A 22,984-nucleotide genomic window follows, 5' to 3' on the forward strand; every position below is an offset into this window, starting at 1 on the left:
AATAGAGTCTTAAATTTTGACTTAAAAAGGATATTCACAATTGTCTTAAGTTACATGAGAAAATAATTCTGCTCATATTATGATTATACCTAATGCTGTCTCAGGGAGATTGGAAAGGTGATAACATCAATATAGAACAAAAACAACTAGTGGGTAGGAATAGAAGCAAATGTTAATTAATACATCGGAAACAAGACATGCAACTTTCTAATTTTAGTCTCATTAAACAAAAGCTATATAGTATATTGTTCACAAATTCCATAGGATGAGGGGGAAAAGTGAATAAAATGTCCCCTTCTCTATCCCATCACCCATTTTAACTTCCTCCCCAATAACAAAAACATATGCTTCTTGCCAATGATCATTTGCAATACTTCAAAAACACAAACTTTCATAAGAACAAGAAATATTTCATACTTAAAAGTAATTGAATTAAAAAGGCTCACAGTGCTTCCTAAAATATAGTGCTCAAAATACCTTGCTTTGCAACAGTGTAAATTATGCAGGCAACTTTTTCATTCACCTGCTGCATATGAAAACAAGAAAATGCATATGTATGTACCTCTAAACAAATTGTGTGTGTGTGTGTGTGTGTGTGTGTGTGTGAAGCTTCTCCAGTCATTACATGTATAGTATATATAGTAATATAGTATATAGTCACTATAAAGCAGTGTAACTTAAAATAGTATAACTTTAAAAATTTAAATTTCACCTCACTCTGTTTAAAGATTGCCTGACTAAATGCCGTATGTCATGTGTTTTAAAGCATGGTTCCACCATGTACTTTCATAAAGGCACTCACTAGGGGACCTCATGAGCTGTCAATACATCTAGCAGTAAAATGCATGTTGGGCATTACAGTGATTTGCTTCATAAACTTTTATGAGAAACATTTCTTGATCTTTTTTGATCTTTCTCTAGTCTGTTATATTTATGAGAGGCAGGTGGGCAGTTAATTGATATAAATGTGCATTTGGAAATTTCAATTTACTCTCTATTTCCTGTGTCATTTTCTTTCATTATTCACTTAGGAGCCCAGTTTAACTATTTTCATTTTGTGTTCCCATATTCCTCACCTTCACTATCTGTTAGTCATGGAACAACATAATTTCAGTAAAGGTAATGCCAAGTCAGAATTTCTTTACGAATTAAAGTTTTGCCACGACTGTATACATACATATATATGTATACATACTTTTATACAAGTATGCATGTTTAGTATCACATGTATTTTGAGCTATTGAATTTTATCAAGTTTCACAAATATTATCCAAACAGTAATATGTTTTTCTTCTGATTTATATAAATATTGATAAAGAATCTGAAACGTGGTAAATGCCCAAAGTATGTTAGATACAACCTCATGCTGTCTACTGTAACTAATAGGATTTTGTAAGGTCTGGGAGGGAGGCGGGGGGGGGGGCGGGAGAAGGGAGGACAGGTGAATCTGTGGCTAATATGTAAAATTAAATTAAATTATAAAATAAAATAAAAAAATAAAGAAACAAAAATACCTCTCAAAGACCTTCACAGGATCTCTAGAGCATTCATCTAAATCATCACTTCTCAACCTGTAGGTTTTGAACCCTTTGGGGATCAAACGACCCTTTCACAGAGGTCATCTAAGACCATTAGAAAACATAGGTATTTATATTATAATTTGTAACAGTAGAAGCATTGTAGCTATGAAGTAGCAACAAAATCAATTTTATGATTGGGGTCACTACAACATGAGGAACTGTGTTAAAGGATCAAAGCATGAGGAAGGTTGAGAACCACTGCTCTAAGGTGTTTCTTTGCAGCACATGTCTTTATTTCTCCTAAGAAATAAAGAACTTTCCATTTTTTTACATTTAAGTTCAGTAACTATTTGCTATTTTATTTATGATATATTTTATATTTTACTTTAAGTTCTAAAATAAAAGTATATAATCTTATGAATGTATTTGATATTCAACATCAGATTAAGTCAACAACAATAAAAAAATAAATTATGTTTACCACCAAATTCCCTAGTCTTGCATATATTTATTATAGGACTGTGTATATGCAACTTGTTAGGTTCACTCTTGTTTTAATGTATTTTCCCTTGTTGATATCATAATAGCAGACTTTTATATAATATAAATGCTTACAAAAACATAACCTAGCTCCTATCTACTTCTGAGTATCTTTGTCATGACTTGCTTTCCAATACGGAATTGTAGGCAGCTTACAAGTTGAACTGAACATTGCTAATAATGGCACAATTAAGTTTCTGTATTGTTTAATTCCATATTGTTAAGTGAATTTATTAATACTACCGAACCTCCTCAGTGACCTACAGCTGACAATGCAGATCCCAAGACTGAATACTATATGTTATGAGAGTAAAGGAATGATTTTTATACTTCCTTCAAAAGTTCAATGTAATTTAATGACTAAGGTTAATTTGTTTTGCTTTTCAAAATTGGTTATGGCATGACCTAGATAAATAACACTATACAGGGAATATTCAGATGTTCAGTTACCTCACACTCTTATTGCTTCTCATGTACACAAAGTTCAGTGATTTTTAAAATTAACAAACCAGACAAATTGCCATGTAAATAAAACTGCTCAGAAGACAATGAATGAACACAGGTAGATTATACTGTGCCATATTAAATGCTTAGTGCCAAAGAAAATCTTGTCAAAACTTGGCAACATCTAAGAAAACCATTAACTGGACTAGTTTGTTTCATGGCTATATTCATTACAATATTTCATAACTATAATGACATATTGACAACTTCTTACCAATAGAATTACATGGAGAAAAGCAGATCTATTCTATAATTATAAGACCAAACTTCTTAAGTGAATGTGGTTGTGGAAAAGGTTTTGACACGTGGTTATGAGGATACACTTCTTACATTTAGCTCATTTTCAGTCATCTCTCCTCTATTGGTTCCTTAGTCTATATTAAGTCTAAAACAAAACCTTGAGACCCGAGTTAGTTTTATTTTTTAAGGCATCACTTACCAGTGCCCTTGTAGTATTTTGTACAGTTGCCATATTCGATATCTTCCTTTTTAATATCAAACTGAGGTAAAGCAATTTTTTCCAACTGAACAGGATCTCCTGACTGCCAGATGAATCTCAAATCATCGGTTGTATAACCAACTATAGTAAATACATGAGCATGTTAGATTGAAATATGCTTATCAATGATTTCTTATTATTTTGCTAATCCATATTAAACATAGAAAAGGTAAAAAAAAGCATGACCTATCGTTATGGAATTATAATTTAAAAGTCACAGCAATTTAATCTATGGCCATGCACAATATCTCAGCACAAGAATAACACGTCATCATTATACAGAAGGAATAAGGTTAAATAATCATCAACATCTGATGCAGTCCTAGGTCATCATGTATAAAAGATTTCCTCTCGGTGTCAGCATTCCTAACTGCTATCAATAAAAAGCTGACAAATAAGATGCAAGCTCTCTGCATATGTCCATTGACAATCAAGCACGATGTACCTAAAGGTTTTCTTTTTTCACTCTAAACTTTGTTTCTAACTTTTATTGATTCTTTGTGGATTTCACATCATGCATTCCAATCTCACATTTCTTCCAGTCCCCTTACATCCACCCTCTGCCCTTATGACTTCTTTCCACCCCAAAATAAAACAAAATTTTAAAGAAAAATTCAAAATGAAACAAAACAAATAAAATAAAACAAACCTAAAGTTTTAAAACAGGTATGGTTTTAAATAAATCATTACAATGTTCCTTGAAGGAATTTCACCACGGCAAAAGAGCAGTGGTTGTGTTCCAAGTGAACGTTATTATAGCTTCATTAAACTAACCAAGAGTTCATGGCCTGGATTTAGGATATGTGGGTAAAACTCAGGACTATATCCTAGAACAACCTACCACTGGATCTCAAACACCTTCAGTTTCTAAAATCCTATACAGTGTATCAAATGAGTGCATTGAGTAAATATGGACTTATTTAAATTCTGATATATATATATATATGTGTGTGTGTGTATGTGTGTGTGTGTGTGTATGTGTGTGTGTGTGCATATATATGGTACTAAAACATTGCATAGACTTACAAAAACATAATCTCATTGTTAGAAAGAAACAAATATTAAAAGTTAGAATTTGTTTTAGTGCATTAAAAAAACAACAAATAACCACTAAATACCATATAATCTAACAAACATACACAGTTATTATTCACAGAAATAGCTTAATCTTTAAGCATTCATGTTTAGATTCCTTATGATATCAGTATTTATTTCTCAGGGTTTATGACTTATTATTTTCTAAAGACAATCATCAGAGAAAATTAATTAATTTTTTTATAGAAAATTACAATTAATAACATTTAGTATGTGTTTTATAAACTGAAAAATACAATCATAGGAACACAAAATATGCAATTTGTAAAAAATAATTTTTCTGTACTTTCATAGGAAATGCACTTGGTTGGGCTTACATGTATTTCAAAAATGTTTTCTAAAATTAGAAAACTATTAATATTCTGACTATTAAAATATTAACATCAGAGAAATTCTTTTGTTAGAAGACCATAATTTTGTGTATATTTTCTGCATTACTTATCCAAATAAGTCTAGCCTTCAGAATAAGAAGTAAAGTGACAAATATCAACTTGCTGAAAAGCCAACTACAAGAGAAGGATTAGTCTTTACAAGATTATCATGATTAGTATGGTATTATTAAGACCAAAGCATTATGGATTTCACAGTTATATAGCACAATAATAGAATATATTGCCTAGATATAAGTATTTCATTCCCAAAATAATTATGGCCTCATTTACATACAGCTCTCAAGTTGCATCTTGCAGCGTTGTGTATCCATGGGAAACAGAGTTAAGTCCAAAGGGCATGAAAGAGTAATAGACAACCTGAAGTCAAAAGCAGAAAAATTGGAATCATTGAATATACTTTTCTGTGGCATACTGATTTGAAAATAAAATGCAAATATACAGGAAGTAAATATAAAAGGATACCTCATGCTCACAAGGACGTCTCCATCACGAAAAATAAACAATAGGATGTTTTCTTGAGTTACATCATGAAAATTGGCACTTTTTTCATTTGCAAAGAATAAGTCAGGCTTCCACAAGCACTTGTACATTGTGGGATCTACTGTCAGTGCATCTGAACCTCTGAAGTCACTAGGGAGCTTGAGCCTGGGGTCATTCCATTTCTGCCTCAAGAAAATGTTAACTCTATAGTCCTGGAGGAAAAAAAGCATGTTGCATACTGATATACTTAGTTGCTTAAAAATAAATAAATAAATGCACGATATGTGTATGTTTATAGATATTTTAACAGCAAAAGTAATTTTACTGTTAGTAGCAAACAAATAACTCTACTTGGCTGGGTGATATAGCATTAGCTAAACATGAGAAATTCTAAAGATTTCAGTTATTCTCCCTGCTCCCAAGGTAGGGTAAAACTAAGAATAGATAAGAATCAGAGGAAAAAGAACTTCTATTTGTCTTTTGTTAACTAGAAAAGCAAAAAATAAAATGGCGAACATATGTGACTACATATATACACACAATAACTCTACACCATTGTGCCTTGATACTAGTAACTGTTTCCAAGATTTCATGTGGATGTCAGAATCTCTATATAAAATTGCATATAGCCTATGCAATCTTATATACATTTAAACTATTAGTTGTAACACTTAATACTATGCAAATGCTACATGAAGAGTTGTTATAAAGTATAGCTTATGGAATAGTGAAAAGAAACAAAAGTCTGAACATGTCCTGTGTAATATGCATTTTTTGGTCAAAAACCCATTTGCACAAGAAAGAACACATATACAGAACTCAGATTCAGAGGACTGAAATATATTCTTCTGATGTTTAGAGAAATCAGTTCATAACTATTCACTCATATGAGCTATTATAGAGCCTGAGACACATAGTAAAATGATATTTGGACTATTTGAAACAGACCAAAACGGATACAAGATTTATACTCTCAATTTATCCTTCATTTATGTAAATAGTGAAATAGTTTAGTCAGTTATTAGTTCATGTTCAGAAACTTCAGTTCCACAAAATTGTAAGAATCAAATTTTGTTGGCATTTAATACTAAAAATATATAAACAAAGAAACCATATGAGATCACCTAAAGTATTTTATATTTGCCAATGAGTATGGCTCTCTGACCAGACATGGTAGTGTATACTTGTAATCCCAGAGCTTGGGAGGCAGAGACACGTTGAGGAGGTTACATAATGAGTTTCCAGGCTAACCAGTGCTATAGAGTGAGACCCTATTTAAAAAATGACAGAGGGAAAAAAGAGAGGAAAAAGGGTGGTGAAGATAAAGTTCTGGCACAAAGTGGACCATCAGTGTATACCGTTGGTGACTTTCACTTCATCTACTATACTCAGGATGTATACAACAGTATTCAAGGCATAAGTTATATTGGGTTTCAAGACCTTCTTTATAGTCATAATCCAAAGTTCATATTTTATCCTTCCAAAGCCTTTTGGATAATGAACTGACTAGTGAACTTAAATTCTAAATCCAGCTAAAGAAATAGAAGTGATAGATCACTTTTATTAAAAACTAAAACCAATGCCTCTCTACACGATATATATATATATATATATATATATATATATATATATATATGCTTTATGCATATACAAATATTTTAAAGCATAAGCTGTAAGCATGAACTCCAGTGCTTTGGAATAATTCTTTTGTACACTGGTTTAATAAAACACTAATTGGCCAGTAGCCAGGCAGGATATATAGGTGGGATAAGCAGACAAGAAGAATTCTGGGAAGAGGAAGGCTTAGTCAGGGAGACACCTGCCCACCATCCAGGGAGCATCATGTAATGGCACACAGGTAAAGCCATGGAAAATGTGGTAACATATAGATTGCCAGAAATGGGCTGAGTTTAAGTGTAGGAGCTCGTCAGTAGTAGGCCTGAGCTAATGGCTGAGCCATTTTATTTAATGTAAGCCTCTGTGTGTTTACTTGGTGGATACGAGTGGGGGAAATTTGTCCCAACTGCCAGCAGGCCAGGACACAGGAAATCTTCAGCTACATTCCAGAAAAAAAAAAAAAAAAAAAAAAAAAAAAGAACAGGAACTTTACTCTTCTATTCAGTTTGTTTCTGTACTCAGATTCTATTCGGTATTTGGAGAAGGGTAAAACACTGACTAACTGTGAACTTACCTAGGTTAGTTAGCTACAGCTTGGGGAAGTACCATGTCGTCAACTCATCTCTATCAGCAACTGCCACTGGATGTTTGTAAAAAGTTATAACAAACTGACATAATAGGTATGCCAGCTTCACATAAATGACTACTGTGTGTTCTATAAACATACTGAAACATCACACTGTTCCATGTCAATGTGAATTGGCACTAAAAATGATTTCAAAATTCAACATGTAAATTAAGTCTTAAAAATCATATGCCGATTGCTAAGAAGTGCCATGTCAGGCCAGCTAAGGATTATATGAACATGTCTACACATGTGTAAACATGTCTAAACACCTGACCTTACGGTAGCAGTACTGAAAAGGGAAGACTCTTTTAACCAAATGAACTTTGACCCAGATGGAGTAAAGGAGCCTTGTCATTCAGAATACAAAGACTGGCAGTACAATGTGCTACATTACTACATTAGCACACAGGCACACATGCACATGTGAGCACACACATTCACTTGCTCACATACACCTGCATGTACCTGCACGCATATATAAGTCTAATGAAGATTAAATGATTATTTACTATAACAACTGTGACAACTCGAAGCTTCCAGAGACAACGATGCTCCTAACAAATCTTTGTATCTACTCCACACAGTCATTCATGACTTCCTCTTCAAGAGCAATATATCTCACACTAAGTCAATTTCTCATAAAATTTTGATCATTGTAATTTACCTAAGCACATGGTGGGATTCAACTTGAGATCATATTGAGCATTCACAGACATTCCATTTCAAATTTTTTACCATCCCTGACATGATCTGCCCAAATCTTTGACATTATAAAGTTATATGTTCAAAAATGATCACATTTTTTAATCACATTCTTGAACTGCTGTGCCTTGTAAAGGGACACCATCATATCATTATATATTTAAACTCATAAACTCAATATGTATTCACTGTACTATTACAGACAATGCATTCTTAAGCAGGATCCATTTAAGAAATACTATAGTTCCATGTTCAGCCGATGACACTACTATGAAACTACCCTGGATGGTGTCTTCTTTTCATTATTTAGTGATTTATTTGTTTATTGGTATGCTAATGTTGCATCATTTTATAGTTATTTCCTGTGCAGAAAGCATGTTTAGTGAGGGCACATTACAAAAACAAATACATCTAATCATCAGATTTTCAAAGCTACCTTTTACTGGAAAGTAATATGTAAGTGTCTCATTTTGTTTTGCCTTTTGTATGGAGGCTAAGGAACTGAGAGGTAATCTTGTAGCCACCTGCACTCACATCTTCTTTCTCATACCTTGGTACAGCTACCATGGTATGACATATAAACACTCAGTACAACTTCAATTATTATTATTATTATTATTATTATTATTATTATTACTGGTTTTTCGAGACAGGGTTTCTCTGTGTAGCTTTGCACTTTTCCTGGAACTCACTTGGTAGCCCAGGCTGGCCTCAAACTCAAAGAGATCTGCCTGGCTCTGCCTCCTGAGTGCTGGGATTAAAGGTGTGTGCTACCGCCACCCAGCCACAACTTCAATTATTTTCCTCTATTTTTATTACTATTTTATGCTGTGGGATGTTCTGTATGTCCTGTGGGAGCCTGTTCTCGGTTCCTCCTGGCTTTACCCAGCAGGTCCACATAGAGGATGATTAGGACCACGGGCCTGAGTGCAGGTGTCAGAGATGGTCTGCACTTGGCTGTGCTGGGGGATGGTCTGTATGGCAAATGTGTTGCTCTGATTGGTCAATAAATAAAACCTGATTGACCGTGGCTACGCAGGAAGTATAGGCGGGACTAACAGAGAGGAGAAATAAAAGAACAGGAAGGCAGAAGGAGTCACAGCCAGCCGCCCCCAGGACAAGCCCCATGTGAAGATGCCCCGTAAGCCACAAGCCACATGGCAAAGCATAGATTTATAGAAATGAATTAATTTAAGCTATAAGAACATTTAGCAAGAAGCCTGCCACGGCCATACAGTTTATAAAGCAATATAAGTCTCTGTGTTTACTTGGCTGTGGGACTGGCGGGTGACAAAGATTTGTCCTGACTATGGGCAAGGCAGGAAAACTCAAGCTACAATTTTATACCTCAAATCATTGCCAGAAGTAGGAATGAATGAAAAATAGAGAAAATAGCATTTAGAGAGTACCTTGTATTTATAGAGAATCTTCCATCATCTTTTGTGTACAGCTTCAAGAACTTCCCTAGAATATTTCTAAATTAAGGAAGCTGTATTTTAATTTAATATTAGATTTTCCTATTTTAGTAGGCTAGTACATACACATAAAGAGACAGCAATTTAAAAAACTCATTAGTATTCTGTACACTAAAACAATTACCTTGTGGAATATGTCTGCCAATTTGCTTACTGCTAATTAATTTTATGGATACTATATCAATATTTCATAATAACATTCAAGATAATATCTGGGAGGGATTAAAGCAATGCTAACCTTTAATTAACTCCAGCATACTTTGCATAATTACAGAATACGCTGCCTCTAACATTTTGGGTTGAAGTTCAGAAATTTATTATGCATTATACTAAAATTTCCCCACACCAACTGGTACTTCTGGAAGCACAGTTTAAAGTTCTACCAGTTTCCAAAATTGTAGGGCTAACTCATGCAAAATTAACCTTTTAAGGTTAATAATTAGAACAGTTTTAAAAGTGTTTCTCCTTGTTATTTCTTGAATTCTTTTCAAAAGTCTAATCTACAATTCTAAACAATTCAAGATGCATTTATGATGCTTATTAGTACACCACGTTCAAAGCATTTTTATCATCAGACACTGGCAGAATACAGAGAAAATTCCCACAAAGTATCAGGAACTTTGAAAAAACAATCCTTCTGTAGGGAAAATGAGGTATCATGTAATGCTTGCTCTCCACAAATGACTTCTCAAACATTACACCTATCTGGAAACAGAAGGCAGCAAGTGATACCCAGACACTGTCTGATAAAATCTCTCTGGAACAAAGTGGGGACAGTCGGAGAGAAACTAGCATATGAGGTGAATGATGCAGAGAAACACTCTTTAAGTATTAAAGAAAGACAGGAAGCTTTAAACAGGAGGAGAGCAAGATCCTTAAGGTACCTTAGCCCGCAAAGAGGAGGTAGACAGAGTTTAAATGGAGAAGGTTTGAAGCACAGTGTAAAACAGAGAAAAGCCTCCGAAAATTCAGTCTTGCCTCTCAGAAACAGATAATTCGTAGGGGAGAGTGTTGGAGCCTAGTGCAAGGAACAAATTCCTATGGCAGCCACAGCAATGGGGGGAGGAAGGGACCAAAGGAAAATGAAAACAATTTAGAAGCATAGCCAACATTTTCACTGAGCAGGCCTGTGCTCAGACAGGGACCGTGAGGTCTACCCACCATCTAAGGGGCAGGAAAATCTCTCTTTTCAATCTTGATGAGGGAAGAGGGAGTTTTATAAGGACCCTTGCTGAGTCCACAGCAGGGTGGCTGTAGGAGAAAAGGTCCCTCCTCTTTCTGCTTGGCCCACTGTGGGGATCCAGGACTACTCTGAGGGTGACCTGCAGGATACATTAATCTTAAATAGAAATAAAACTGAGTCAGAACTGTGTACAGAATTCCACATATTGCAAATCTCATCTGAACCACAGACTAGAGTGTGACTCACCAGCTTCCTATAAGAAAAATGAACAAAAGCAAATGCTTAAACACAAAAGCATCAAATGCAGACAAATGGAAAGTCGGACATAACCCTTTCTAGTATCTAGAGACTGAAAGATGACCATAGTTCCACCACCCACTGCCAGTTCCACGACCTGAACTTTCTAGGTGCAGCACAAACAACACAAAGACCAATACAGAAAGAGTGGCACCAAAAAGCTGCTGCTCTTATTGGAAGACACCAACCGACATGCACAGAAAACTAAAAGAAAGACTGCATAGAAATATGACCTGCATGTCTGCCTTGGAGAGTGAACAAACAGAGAAGAGTCTGTACTTGCCAGCCAAGGGAATTTAAAGAGACATTGTGTACCTATGAATAAGCAAGGACCATAAAATCAGCACCAGAGAGCAGACAGGTAATCACAAAGATTCTACACCAACCAATCAAGTTACTTCATAAGAAACAGTCTACACCTGTGCCCAAACAAGGGCCCACATATAGACAGCAGTACCTGTACACAGAGGAATGACCACGGAGAACGATTCTAACATCAGAACATGAGTCCCAGTGGATCAAATATCTCAACATAAAACCAGATATACTGAACCTGATAGAAGAAAAAATGGGTAATACATTGGCACAGGAGGCAACTTCCTGAACAGAAACTAAGATCAACAACTGACTAATGGGACCTCATGAAACTGAAAAGCTTTTGTATGGCAAAGGACACCATCAATCAAACAAAGTGGCAGCCTATGGAATGGGAATTTATTTTTATCAATTCCACATCTGATAGAGAACTGATACCCAAAATATTCGAACAACTCAAAAAACTAGATATCAACAAAACAAATTATCCAATTAAAAAAATGGGATACAGATCTAAACAGAGATTTTTTAATTGGGGAAACACAAATGGCGAAGAAACACTTAAAGAAATGTTTAACGTCCTTAGCCATCAGGGAAATGCAAATCAAAACTACTTTGAGATTACATTTTACATCTGTTAGAATGGCTAATTTGGACATACTTGATGGCTCATGCTGGCAAGGATGTGGAGCAAGGGGGACACTTCTCCATTGCTGCTGAGAGTGCAAACTTGTACAGCCACTCTAGAAATCAATATGGCAGATCCTCAGAAAGCTAGGATTCTATCTACCTCAAGATCCATCTATAACACTCTTGCATATACCTAAAAAACATTCCATCCTACCACAAAGACACTTGTTCAACCATGTTCATTCAGCTCTATTGATGATAGCCAGAACCTGGAAACAACCTAAATGTCCCTCAACAGAAGAATAGATAAACAAAATGTGGTACATTTACACAATGTAGAACCACTCAGCTGTTAAAAAAGAAACAAAGACTGACATCATGAAATTTGCAGGCAAATGAATGAAATTAGAAGAAGAAAAAAACTTCCTGAGTGAGTTAACTCAGACTCAGAAAGATAAATAAGGTATGTATTTACTTATAAGTCGATATTAGTTGTTAAATAAATGATAATCAAACTACAATCCATAGACCTAGAGAGGTTAAATGAAGGGGAAGGATCTAAGAGGGATGCATGGATCTCCCTGGAAAGGAGAAATAGAATAGGTTTTACAGGCAGAGTGGGGGCAAGTAGAGATGGGAGGGGAGATCAGGTGTGGGGGAGATGAAGCAGAGGAAGAGAATTTGGTGAAAGACAACTGGAATTGGGGGGGGAGGGGACATTTGGGAGTGGTGTGGAAACCTAGTGCAATGGAAAAAATTACGTTACTCTAAGTGATAAGCCCAGGACTATGGAATCATAGATTTGTAAATGCAATTCTCCATTCTGTACCATAAATACTTTGACTAAGAGCTAGCCTTCTAAGCTTAGTCTCCTCTGCTTCAGAAAAACTGCTGTGCCCAGTGTAATTAATTTAGTTTGTGCTAGAGTGTATTCACTGGTCTAAATCTCTTAATTACACCTCACCTCTAAGTGACAAGTGTCAACACACTGCTAATACATTTTCTTAGCACCTCCTGTACCTTTCTTTACTGAAGATCAACTATGATAAGATCAACTATGATAAGTTCACTATAGAACATAAACTTTAGATTTCTTTGATGGTCCTTTTTTTGTCTTGCATAAGTGTGTAGTTGTGAGTGTGGGCACATGTGTATCTGTGTGCATGTAATAATCAAAGGACAGCCACAAGTATCGATCCTCAGAGCCATCACTCCATCAGTATTTTTCTTTTTGTTTTTGTTTAGGGCTGTTTCCCATAGGTCTGGAGCTCACCAAGTAGATGAGAGTGGCCAACTAGTAAGCCCAAGAGATTCCTGTGTCTCCACCTCCCAGAGCTGGGATTACAAAGGCATGCAATTGTGTCTGGCCTTTTTAACCCTGGGTTTTTCAGATCAAACTCAGGTACTCATGCTTCCTTGGCAAGCATTTCACGGACTAAACTATCCTAGCTACTTTATTGTCTTTAACAGATACCTATTAAAGTAATATTCCAATGGACAACTCCCCAAACTGGAAGTTTTCTATTTCATTGTCTCACTCAATGTATCATTTCTTATTATTATATTTTATTGTTTTATTGTCAAAGAACTTGAAAGATACTTTTCTATTAAGTAAATAACTATATATTATTGGGTTTCGATACAAGCTACATCAAGGTCATATATCTTTTAAGAACATTTTAAATTTTATGATTCAAATTAATAGTTTGGTTCGACACTCATTAAAAAATAATAATTCATTAGTTGGTAATATTTGATTGATGTTTAATGCAAAACTAAATAATTACTAGTTATTGATACTTCAAATGCTCTATATTAAGACATCTGTCTTTGAAATCTTTCATTTTTAATCCCTCAATCACAATAATTATAGTTCTATCACTTATTTTGTGATAAACAAATTTCATCAGAAACAGACCACTTTATCAGTGAGGAATGACTTAATTGTAAGGTACTTGGTGACAAATACTACTCATTGTTCATTCTAAATAACTCTCTGTTATTCATTATTTGGAAAATGGATGTTCTCCAAATTTTCAGTACCAATTAATACTCAAATTAAATTGTTTCTCTAAGGCAATAAAATTTTCCACAATGAGACACAAAGCCAGTTATATTTCATTCACAATATTTTAGTAGTAAGAACTATTTATCTTTATTTCATAAAATTATTATGAAACTCTTCCATGATACACTATTACCTGCTTTCCATATAAGTAACCATTAACGCATTAGCTTTCTTTACATTGTGATAAAAAATAAAATTAGTAAGCAAGGAAGTAAAAAGACCAACTCTGGCAGCATCTGGAAGCATTATAATTAAGGTTCTGTCAACGATTGCTTAGAAACATGGCCCACACTGATGCCAAATACAGACTTTTGTGAGACTAAAAGTTTCCCATGACAGTTGTTCAGTTGTGAAAATACTAATTAAAGCTCTCAATTCATATTTCAGTGATTTTCTTAAAAAAATACCACTTTTTAATGTTTTTTAGTAAGTTCCATTGAACACTATTTTATTGGTATTTACATTTCTCTGGATCTAAACCAATTACCTGTTTGTATTTGTAATTTTTCAATAAGACTACTGAAATCAGACTACAAATCCCATGAGGTTAGCATCTTTCTCCATTCTTATTATAAGAGCATGATACTTTATGCAAATTCTAAGCAAATAGAAATATATTGTTCACAGTTCTGAGCTTAGAAGTCAGATGAAGGTCTGTTCCTCAAAGCAATTTCTTGATGATTTGTCCAACCACAAGCTGGAATGGGAAAACAAGCTCACTCTGGTTCCGTTCACTGGGTTTGAATTCCATTATTGAGGGCTCCACCTTAAGTCCCTTTCAACTCCCAAAGTCCCCCCATCTTAATGCTATAGGCCTGGGGTTTAGTTTACATGTATGAGTTTTGGAAGGGCCTGAAGAGCAGGAAGAGAGCAAGCAGAAACTTGCTAGGACTGTGTGTTCGGGAAGTGCTCAATATACTTCTGTTAATGACAGGAGAGAAGAAATGATGCCTTTGACAGTTTGACAGATTCTAAAGTTTAACATGTGTCATGTGTCAGACTTACTTTCCATCCTATGCATTGACAATGATGAGTTACTAGAAAGAGAAAACCAAGCTTACACTATTCACATTTCTAAAGCATTCAGTGTTCTGACCTATGGAGTTTAATCACCAATGATAAATGGTATAGTTCTGGAGAAGAGGTCAAGAAGAAAGTACCCATGAAAACCAAATTTACTCTCTCAATCTTTTTATACTAAAAGAATAACTTTGCCAAATAGATACTATAGTTTTAAAGATTTATATTTAAATAGAAACCCTTTTAACTTCTTAGTAGGATTTATATTAAAGAGCTATTTTAGAAATTACTCAGTATAAATCAAGTGAGATACTTGGCACATATAGAGTCAGACATCATTGGATAGGCCTCTAGCAGGACAAAGAGTAAGTTTTATTTAATCACATTTCTTCCAGCAGGATTTAGGCCTATGAAAGTATTCTTTACAAACATTCAGAAACATATGTATTAGTGTCCTATTTTCTGTCATAACAAAACAATCAAAAATGTCAAGTAAAATATCATAAGTTCAATATCTTAGACAGAAGACCAAAATAACCAGGTGAAACTCTAGCTTTCTGTCCACAGGGCTAGTTCCTTCACAGGAATTGAGGACATAATTTCTTTCCCATTCTTTCAGCTTCTAGTAGCTGTCAATATTTCTTAAGTCATGGCCCTTCCACATGGTATTCCAATCCATGTTTCCTCTATTTCAGTTCTGCTGAATGCCTCTGATCTTCCTGTCTCTCTTTTATTATGGCTCTCGTGGATACACATGGACCACTACAATGAACCTGCCCATTCCTTTTCTTAAGATCATGAATTGAACAGTATCTGCGACAGTTCCTTTTCCATGAACATCATCATATCCTCTTTGTTATGATTAGGACATGGGCAGCATTGGTATACCATAGGGTAAAACCTGAAGATTAAGAATATGAAAAGAAACGAGGGGGTGGAGATATGGTTTGTGGTGATATTTTATTTGTGATGAAATGTGGTGATATTTTATTTGTATGTTATTCCTATTTCCCTGATCTCTAAAGCTTTCACCCCTATATTTGGCTCTGTGTTTTTATTTAATAAGACTGCTTAGAAATTCATCTACAATCATTCAGCAGGGAAAGGCATTTGCTGCCACATCTTCTGGCTTTAATTCCATCCCTAAAAACCACATGGTCAAAGGAAAAAGCCAACTCCCTCATAATTTCTTCTGGCCTCCAAAGACATGCTGTAGCACACGCAGAGAGAGAGAGAGAGAGAGAGAGAGAGAGAGAGAGAGAGAGAGAGAGAGAGAGAGAGAGAGAGAGAGAGAGAGATCTTTGTTTTAAAAAGAAACAGGAAAACTGAGTTATGATTTCTGATTTTATACCTACGATGAAAAGCAAAATTGATCAAGATAAAAATAAATAAAAATTGATACAAGTGTGTCTAATACTATTAAAAAATAAAACTCTGCTGGAAAACCAATAAAAAATATAAAGAATAGTACAGTAAGATGGATTTTAAAGAATGGATTTAAAAATAGATTTTAAATCTATACATACAAGAAAAGATAAAAAGCAAATAACAAAGATGAGCAATTGGAAGGAATTAGAAATAAGCCCTTTAAGCCGATCCCAAACATGATTTTCCTTTTCTTGACGAGCACAGCTGTGTTGCTCAGGATGATTTGAAGTCTATTATTAAAACAAGGGAAAGTCATGCAGCAGAATGGCATAGAAAGGCTGACAGGATCATGAATTGTAGCATAGCAATAATTCAATATAATTACAAAGGAGGCCTAAGGAAAGAAAATGGATTGTATAAACAGGCTTTTATTTCCATGAAGGAGCTCTTGTGTGTTGCTGATTGGACAGAGTGCTCATGCATAGACTATTACAATCAACTATGATACCCAATTTTCCACAGTGGGTAATGGTTCACTTTTCATTTAAGGAAACCCATTGTCTTAAGTAAACAGTAGGAACAAACAGAAAAAATCAGCAACTAAGTGTGACTGTAGAGCAGATGTTCCCTAGACAACCTTCTCATTACCTTAAGTGCTCTTACTTCATTTGCTACAAATAGTACCACAGAAAGTGGTGAAAGAAGAATCATTCCTTCTGGCAATTTCATATTGGGGTGGTAATATTCACTTGTTAATTTGTGTGATCTTGGTATTAATGTTAGCAATTATCACTTATGGCATCGGTAATGATAGCTTATACCAATAGGAGGTAGCAGAATGCAAGCAAGCCAGACAGACACTGGAAGTGGGAACAACAAGCCACAGAATGAGACCCCAGAACAGGCAGGAAGGGCACAGATCCACAGAGATAAGTGACAGTATGGGGAAGACTGATGTGGTGGCAGTGTTTCCCTTTACTACGAAACTATTATTTGCAAATAAGTTGGGATAACTTTCAGTTTAGGCAGCAGCATCCAAAATAAAAATAAATGAATGAATAACATGGAGGAAATGCCACCACCCAAACACAATGCTAAGAGAAATGACAAAGGCTGCCATGCCATTTTTATGCACTGGAGGGAAGAGTTGCACCTCTCCTTCCAGAAGCTACCCCACATCTGTCTGCCACTTGACTAGTAGTTATCAATGTCCTATCCAGCCCCCAGCTCCATGTCTTGCATTGAGATTTAAGTAAGCAACTGCCTGTCTATCCTGAAAAAAGCCTTAAAGTGAGTGAAATACTGGGCTTCCAAAATGTTAAGGTTTCTTTTGTTTTGGCAGATTCTTGAAGGGAAGGTTTTAGTCCATTAATTAACAAAACAGCGAGTTCACATCAAAGTTATTGCACCTTCTTTAGCACTTGGAGATGTTCTATCCATTTGTAAAAGTAGGACAAGCAAAAGGTGATCACCACTGGGACTTTAGAAGGCTTGCAAAAACAGTCGCTCCATGTTTTCCTCTCTCCGGTATGTAAGGTATCACACAACAGGGGCCTGAGAGGCTTGAGTTCAAGTCTATTGGTGAGAACTTGAATATTCAGCATCACACAGTCATGAATATGTAGCCAACATGCTGATGGAGCTGATCTTTCTGCTTCCCAACTTCTTGTTTGGGGAAGAGTTTTGTTTCTATTAGCTTGCTTTTAATAAGCAACCTCTGACACTCTTACCCATATATGAACATCCTCTTTTATGACTCTAGAGTCAGCTCTATCATTTTTGAGCACTGTTTATCATAAAAAAAAAAAATGAAGGACTGTTCTGTCTAGCTCCATTTTTCCTTAGAAGAGATTTAGTGTGTGTGTGTGTGTGTGTGTGTGTGTGTGTGTGCATGTATGTGTATATTTTCCTGTTAAGCAACACTACTTAGCAAATAGTCAGAGTAAGTCTATAAAATATGACATCCTCAGATGACACATCTCTAAAATTTGTAGGTACTTAAGAAGCCAACACTGCCAAGAGGAAAATACAACACTAACAGTGTAGAACAACTTCACTTGATAGATGCAGCTCATAGTCAAACATTTGGGTTATGTCACCTACTGAGTGATGGCACATGAAAAAGAAATCAATGATGAACAAAAGATCATTTAATTATCTACCTCCAAACTTCATAGACATGTTTTTAGAGGTGAAATAAGCAACATGAAGAGTCAGGATATCTCCAAGAGAAGGCAAACTCTTGAGAGCAGGGTTTTAGAATTAGCTCCATGGTCCAAGGCAGAATGCTAAAGTACAAAGTGGAATGCAAAAACCAAGTAAACCAAACAGATCCCTCAAAATTTCACCTCCAAAAACCATCTCTTACTCTAAAACTCTTGTGAAATGAAGAGCTTGTGTAGATGAAACATCTTTTAAATGAATGAGCACTATAACCTTTCTCCTAAGTGACAAATGACAGTATATTTTAGAGAAGTATAAAACACTGTTGTAGTGACCTAGAATGTGTATCTATGGCACTTAAGTGTGTGACTTGGATTCAGTTCCAAAATCTTTTAAATAGTTCTCTCTCTCTCTCTCTCTCTCTCTCTCTCTCTCTCTCTCTCTCTCTCTCTCTCTCTCTCTCTCTCCCTCCCTCCCTCCCTCCCTCCCTCCCTCCCTCCCTCCCTCCCTCCCTCCCTCTCTCTCTCTCTCTCTCTCTCTCTCTCTCTCTCTCTCTCTCTCTCTCTCTCTCTGTGTAATATATATGCATATGACTACCAGCTGCTTAGGAGCTTAAAATATGCTGAAATATGTACTTCAACAACAACAAATCCATCACAATTGTTACTATGACTGTCAAAAAGTAAACACAACACACGATTGTTCTATTATAAAAATATAATATCTCTGCAGCTACAAATAAAGGAGTGACTACTTTAGATCATTCTTTATGTAGCCTGAGATATTCTGGAAGATTATGTGATATTGTAACAGTTCTACTACCATTACAATCAAACCTATTAGCATCGCTTAAAAAAAAGTATCTCAAAAAATAAAACAATAATACAAAACAAAGGTAAATGTTATTTTTTCCTCCCACTTAAGTATTACTTCAGTGTTTTGTTTGTCAAAAAGGGAAGATACTACCAGAATATCTGCTTGTCTAAAACCATGAACATACCGTAGATTTTAATTGAAGGACTTTTTTAAGTTTACTTATTAATTCAAAGTTTATTTTTTTCATTTTACATACCTCCCACTGTTCCCCCTCCCTCTCCCACTCCTTATTTCACTCCCCCCGACCCCACCCATTTCTCATAGGGAGTAAGACCTCTCTTGGGTAGTCAACACAGGCTGGCATACCAAGTTGGGGCAGGTCCAAGCCCCTTCCTCCTGTATCAAGGCTGAGTAAGGCATGGGACCATAGCGAATGGGCTCTAAAACAGCCAGTTCATGTACTCAGGATGAGTCCTGGTCCTATTGTCAGGGGACTCACAAACAGATTAAGCCACACATCTGTCACCCTCATTCAAGGGACCTAGTGTGGTCCCATGCTGGCTTCCCAGCTGTCAGTACAAAGTTTGTGGGTTCCCACTAGTTTGGGTCAGCTGTCTCTGTGATTTTTCCCATCATGATCTTGTCCCCCCACCCCACCCCTTTGCTCTTATAGTCCCTCCTCCTTCGCTTCAACTGAACTCCAGGAGCTTGCTTGGCTGTGGGTCTCTGCATCTACTTCCATCAGTTGATGGATGTAGGTTCTATGATGACAATTAGGGTAGTCACTGAGTACAGGGGAAGGTCAGTTAAAGCACTCTCCACCATTGCTATGAGTTTTAGCTGGGGACATCCTCGTGGGTTCCTGTGGATTTCCCTAGCACCAGATTTCTCCCTAACCCCATAATGTCTCATTCTGTCAAGATATCTTTTTCATTGTTCTCCCTCTCTGTCCCTCCCTAACTCGGCCTTCTCAAGCCATCATGTTCCTATCCCCCCATACCCTCCCATCTCCTGCCCCCTCACAGTTCACCCAGGAGATCTTAAACATATCTCCTTCCTGGGGCAATCCATGTGTGTCCCTCTCAGGGTCCTCCTCTTTACCTAGCTTCTCTGGGATTGTGGGTTGTAATCTGTTTATCCTTTGCTTTATATCTAGTATCCACATATGAGTGAGTACATACCATGTTTGTCTTTCTGGGTCTGGGTTACCTCACTCAGGATGATTTTTTTTTCTAGTTCCATCCATTTGCCTACAAATTTCATGATGGCATTGTTTGTTGAAGGACTTTTTAAGACATGTGTATGGGACTTTAATTATAATACTCATAGTTCAGAGAATCTACAAATTTCTGTTTCCTTCAAGACCACAGGCAACACTCCCTCTTCATCCTTCTCTGTACTTGTTACTCTGCCAGAGATTTCAGGCATGTGTTATGAAAATAAATTCTCCCCTATGGTCATTTCAATTCTCTCAAAATGAGCATAAAAGAGAAAGCGAGGCTCTTCGCAGAAACTTAAAACATTATCTGAAAACCGATACATCTGAAAACTCAAAGGAAAGAATGTTTCCTAACAGTTTTCATTACTTCATATAAACTGGAGAACGGATCAACAGGGGTCTTTTTGGAATGGCTTCTTGGGGGCTGGGGAGATGACTCACTCACTCTATAAAGCATTTGCCATGAAAGCAAAGGTGAATTCAGATCCTGAAAAACCCCCACAAAAAGCCAGACATCGTGGTCCACATCTGTAACCCCAGTGCTGGGGAGATGGACACAGAAGGACGCCTGGGGCTTTAGGGTCGGCCAGTCCAGCTGAATCAGTGAGCTTCGGGTTGAGTGGCGACCCTGTCTCAACAATAAGGTGGAGAGGGATTGAGGAAGTCCACAGATATAGGCCTGTGCGCAGGTACACCCACAGAGAGGTGGAGAGGGAAGGGAGAAAGCAGGAGAGGAAGAGGGAGGGGAGGAGAGGAGGGAGAGGGAGGGGGAGCCAGGGAGAGAGAGTTTTTAGGTACATAAATCCTTTCCCCAGACAGTATAGTTTTTCAGAGTGAATACATATTTCCAAAGCCTGAAAGTTTCAAGGCTGAATTTGAATTGCAAAATCGCTTAGGTGTTGAAAGCTCTTGCTTAACACAACTTGGGAATTTGCAATTTTCCATGCTAGATTGCATGCATTTTTCTTCACAGTCACTATTTATTTTTCAGTTTTAATGGTTTACACTGTCCTCTGACTGAAAGTTTGAGAATTATAAGTATGAAATTATTATCTTACCATTGTTGTTTCTTGAATGGATCCAAAACTATTAATAAAAATGTTGACTACTACATCAACAGGAATGCCTACAAATAAAAAATAAGGATAAATTTAGCAGCTGCAAAAACCTTGGTGAGAATTGTTATAATATGGTATACATATTTAATTTTTGTATTTTGAAATGTGCATTTACATGCAAAAATCTTTGTTGTTAATATAACATGTTCACAATTGCTATTGATTTAACTTTCTGAATATAAGCTGTAACACAAATAAAACCTAACTTCAGTTATACTTATTGGTATGCATTATTCAGAAATATTTCTCTATTAAGTTGCATAAACTCTGGAATATATGTTTTAATTGAGAAGTGCATAACTGAATTGATCTAGTTACTAAGTTATTCTGTAAAATTCACTTTTAAAATAGTTTATTTTTTGCATTTTCTAGTCATTTTGAGTCTTTAAATTAATTGCTAGAACAGTATTCAATTAATTTTACTGATAATTACTATATTTCTACTTTATTTCATGAAAGCACAAAGCTAATCGGACTTAAAAATGGAGCCATTATAAAGATTTCTGTCTGACCTGTTGGAAAATAATTTGAAAGTTCATGGAGTGAGAACCGAAGTATAATGTTGCAATTTTCTTTCTTTTCTAACTCATTGTGCCTATCAAAGGGAACATGTGAATTTAGCCTTTAGCCTTGTAAGCACTGCTGATGAGAAACAGGTGTGAATCAATGCATGGTAGGCATGTGACAACCCAGACTGCGGCTGCTATGGAAAATGACTGAATAGGCTGTGGTAATGAACAAAATCCCCATTTTTACAACATAGCTGTAGAACCCTAGTTGACTAAAAGCAGCTGCAGACCTTTTTTTTTTTCTGCAAAGGGGAAAAAAATATCAAGCCTTATAATGCTAATCTGATGTACATTAATGTCTGGCCTTTCCCAACAATAAGGATTACAGTCTTCCAGAGGACATGCTTCACGCAGAGTTTCTGAATTTATCAAGAAGATTTTTTTTTTGAAAACTTGGTAATGAAAAATGCAACCATGTCATAAAGGTTTTTATTTTAAAAATGGCTGTATTTTTCCTTAAAAACTGTGACAAGTGGTAATATCTTGTTGAAATAATAGCTTTTGCTCTGGAAATCTTTACTCATAAAGTTAATGCATTTTAAAAAACAAGTTGGCCATTTTTTTCAGCAAAAGAAGAAAGTATTTTTTATAAATATGAAATACTAATAAAAGAGAGAATTTATATACAATCAGAACTGTTCCTTTTCCCAGAGTAAATGGTTGTTCTATAAATTATTATATATTAAATTGTTATGTCTATTAATGAACACCACATCAATGTCCAGAGCCTGAACTTTAAATCACTAAGATTAGGGACATATAGTAC

General features: G+C 35.8%; 1 protein-coding gene across 1 annotated transcript in view; it reads right to left on the bottom strand.

Annotated features, from left to right (window-relative positions):
• The window catches only part of Glrb (glycine receptor beta), a 71,939-nt gene that overhangs the window by 14,619 nt on the left and 34,336 nt on the right, over window positions 1-22,984 (bottom strand). The window contains exons 4-7 of the mRNA XM_076574292.1: window positions 21,590-21,657; window positions 5,013-5,242; window positions 4,825-4,907; window positions 3,004-3,144 (exon numbers count right to left, since the gene is read on the bottom strand). Coding sequence (XP_076430407.1) covers window positions 3,004-3,144; window positions 4,825-4,907; window positions 5,013-5,242; window positions 21,590-21,657 — 522 coding nt within the window. The remainder of the gene's footprint in view (window positions 1-3,003; window positions 3,145-4,824; window positions 4,908-5,012; window positions 5,243-21,589; window positions 21,658-22,984) is intronic.

Source organism: Peromyscus maniculatus, chromosome 6 (assembly GCF_049852395.1).
Source record: "Peromyscus maniculatus bairdii isolate BWxNUB_F1_BW_parent chromosome 6, HU_Pman_BW_mat_3.1, whole genome shotgun sequence".
NCBI classification, from domain to species: Eukaryota; Metazoa; Chordata; class Mammalia; order Rodentia; family Cricetidae; genus Peromyscus; species Peromyscus maniculatus.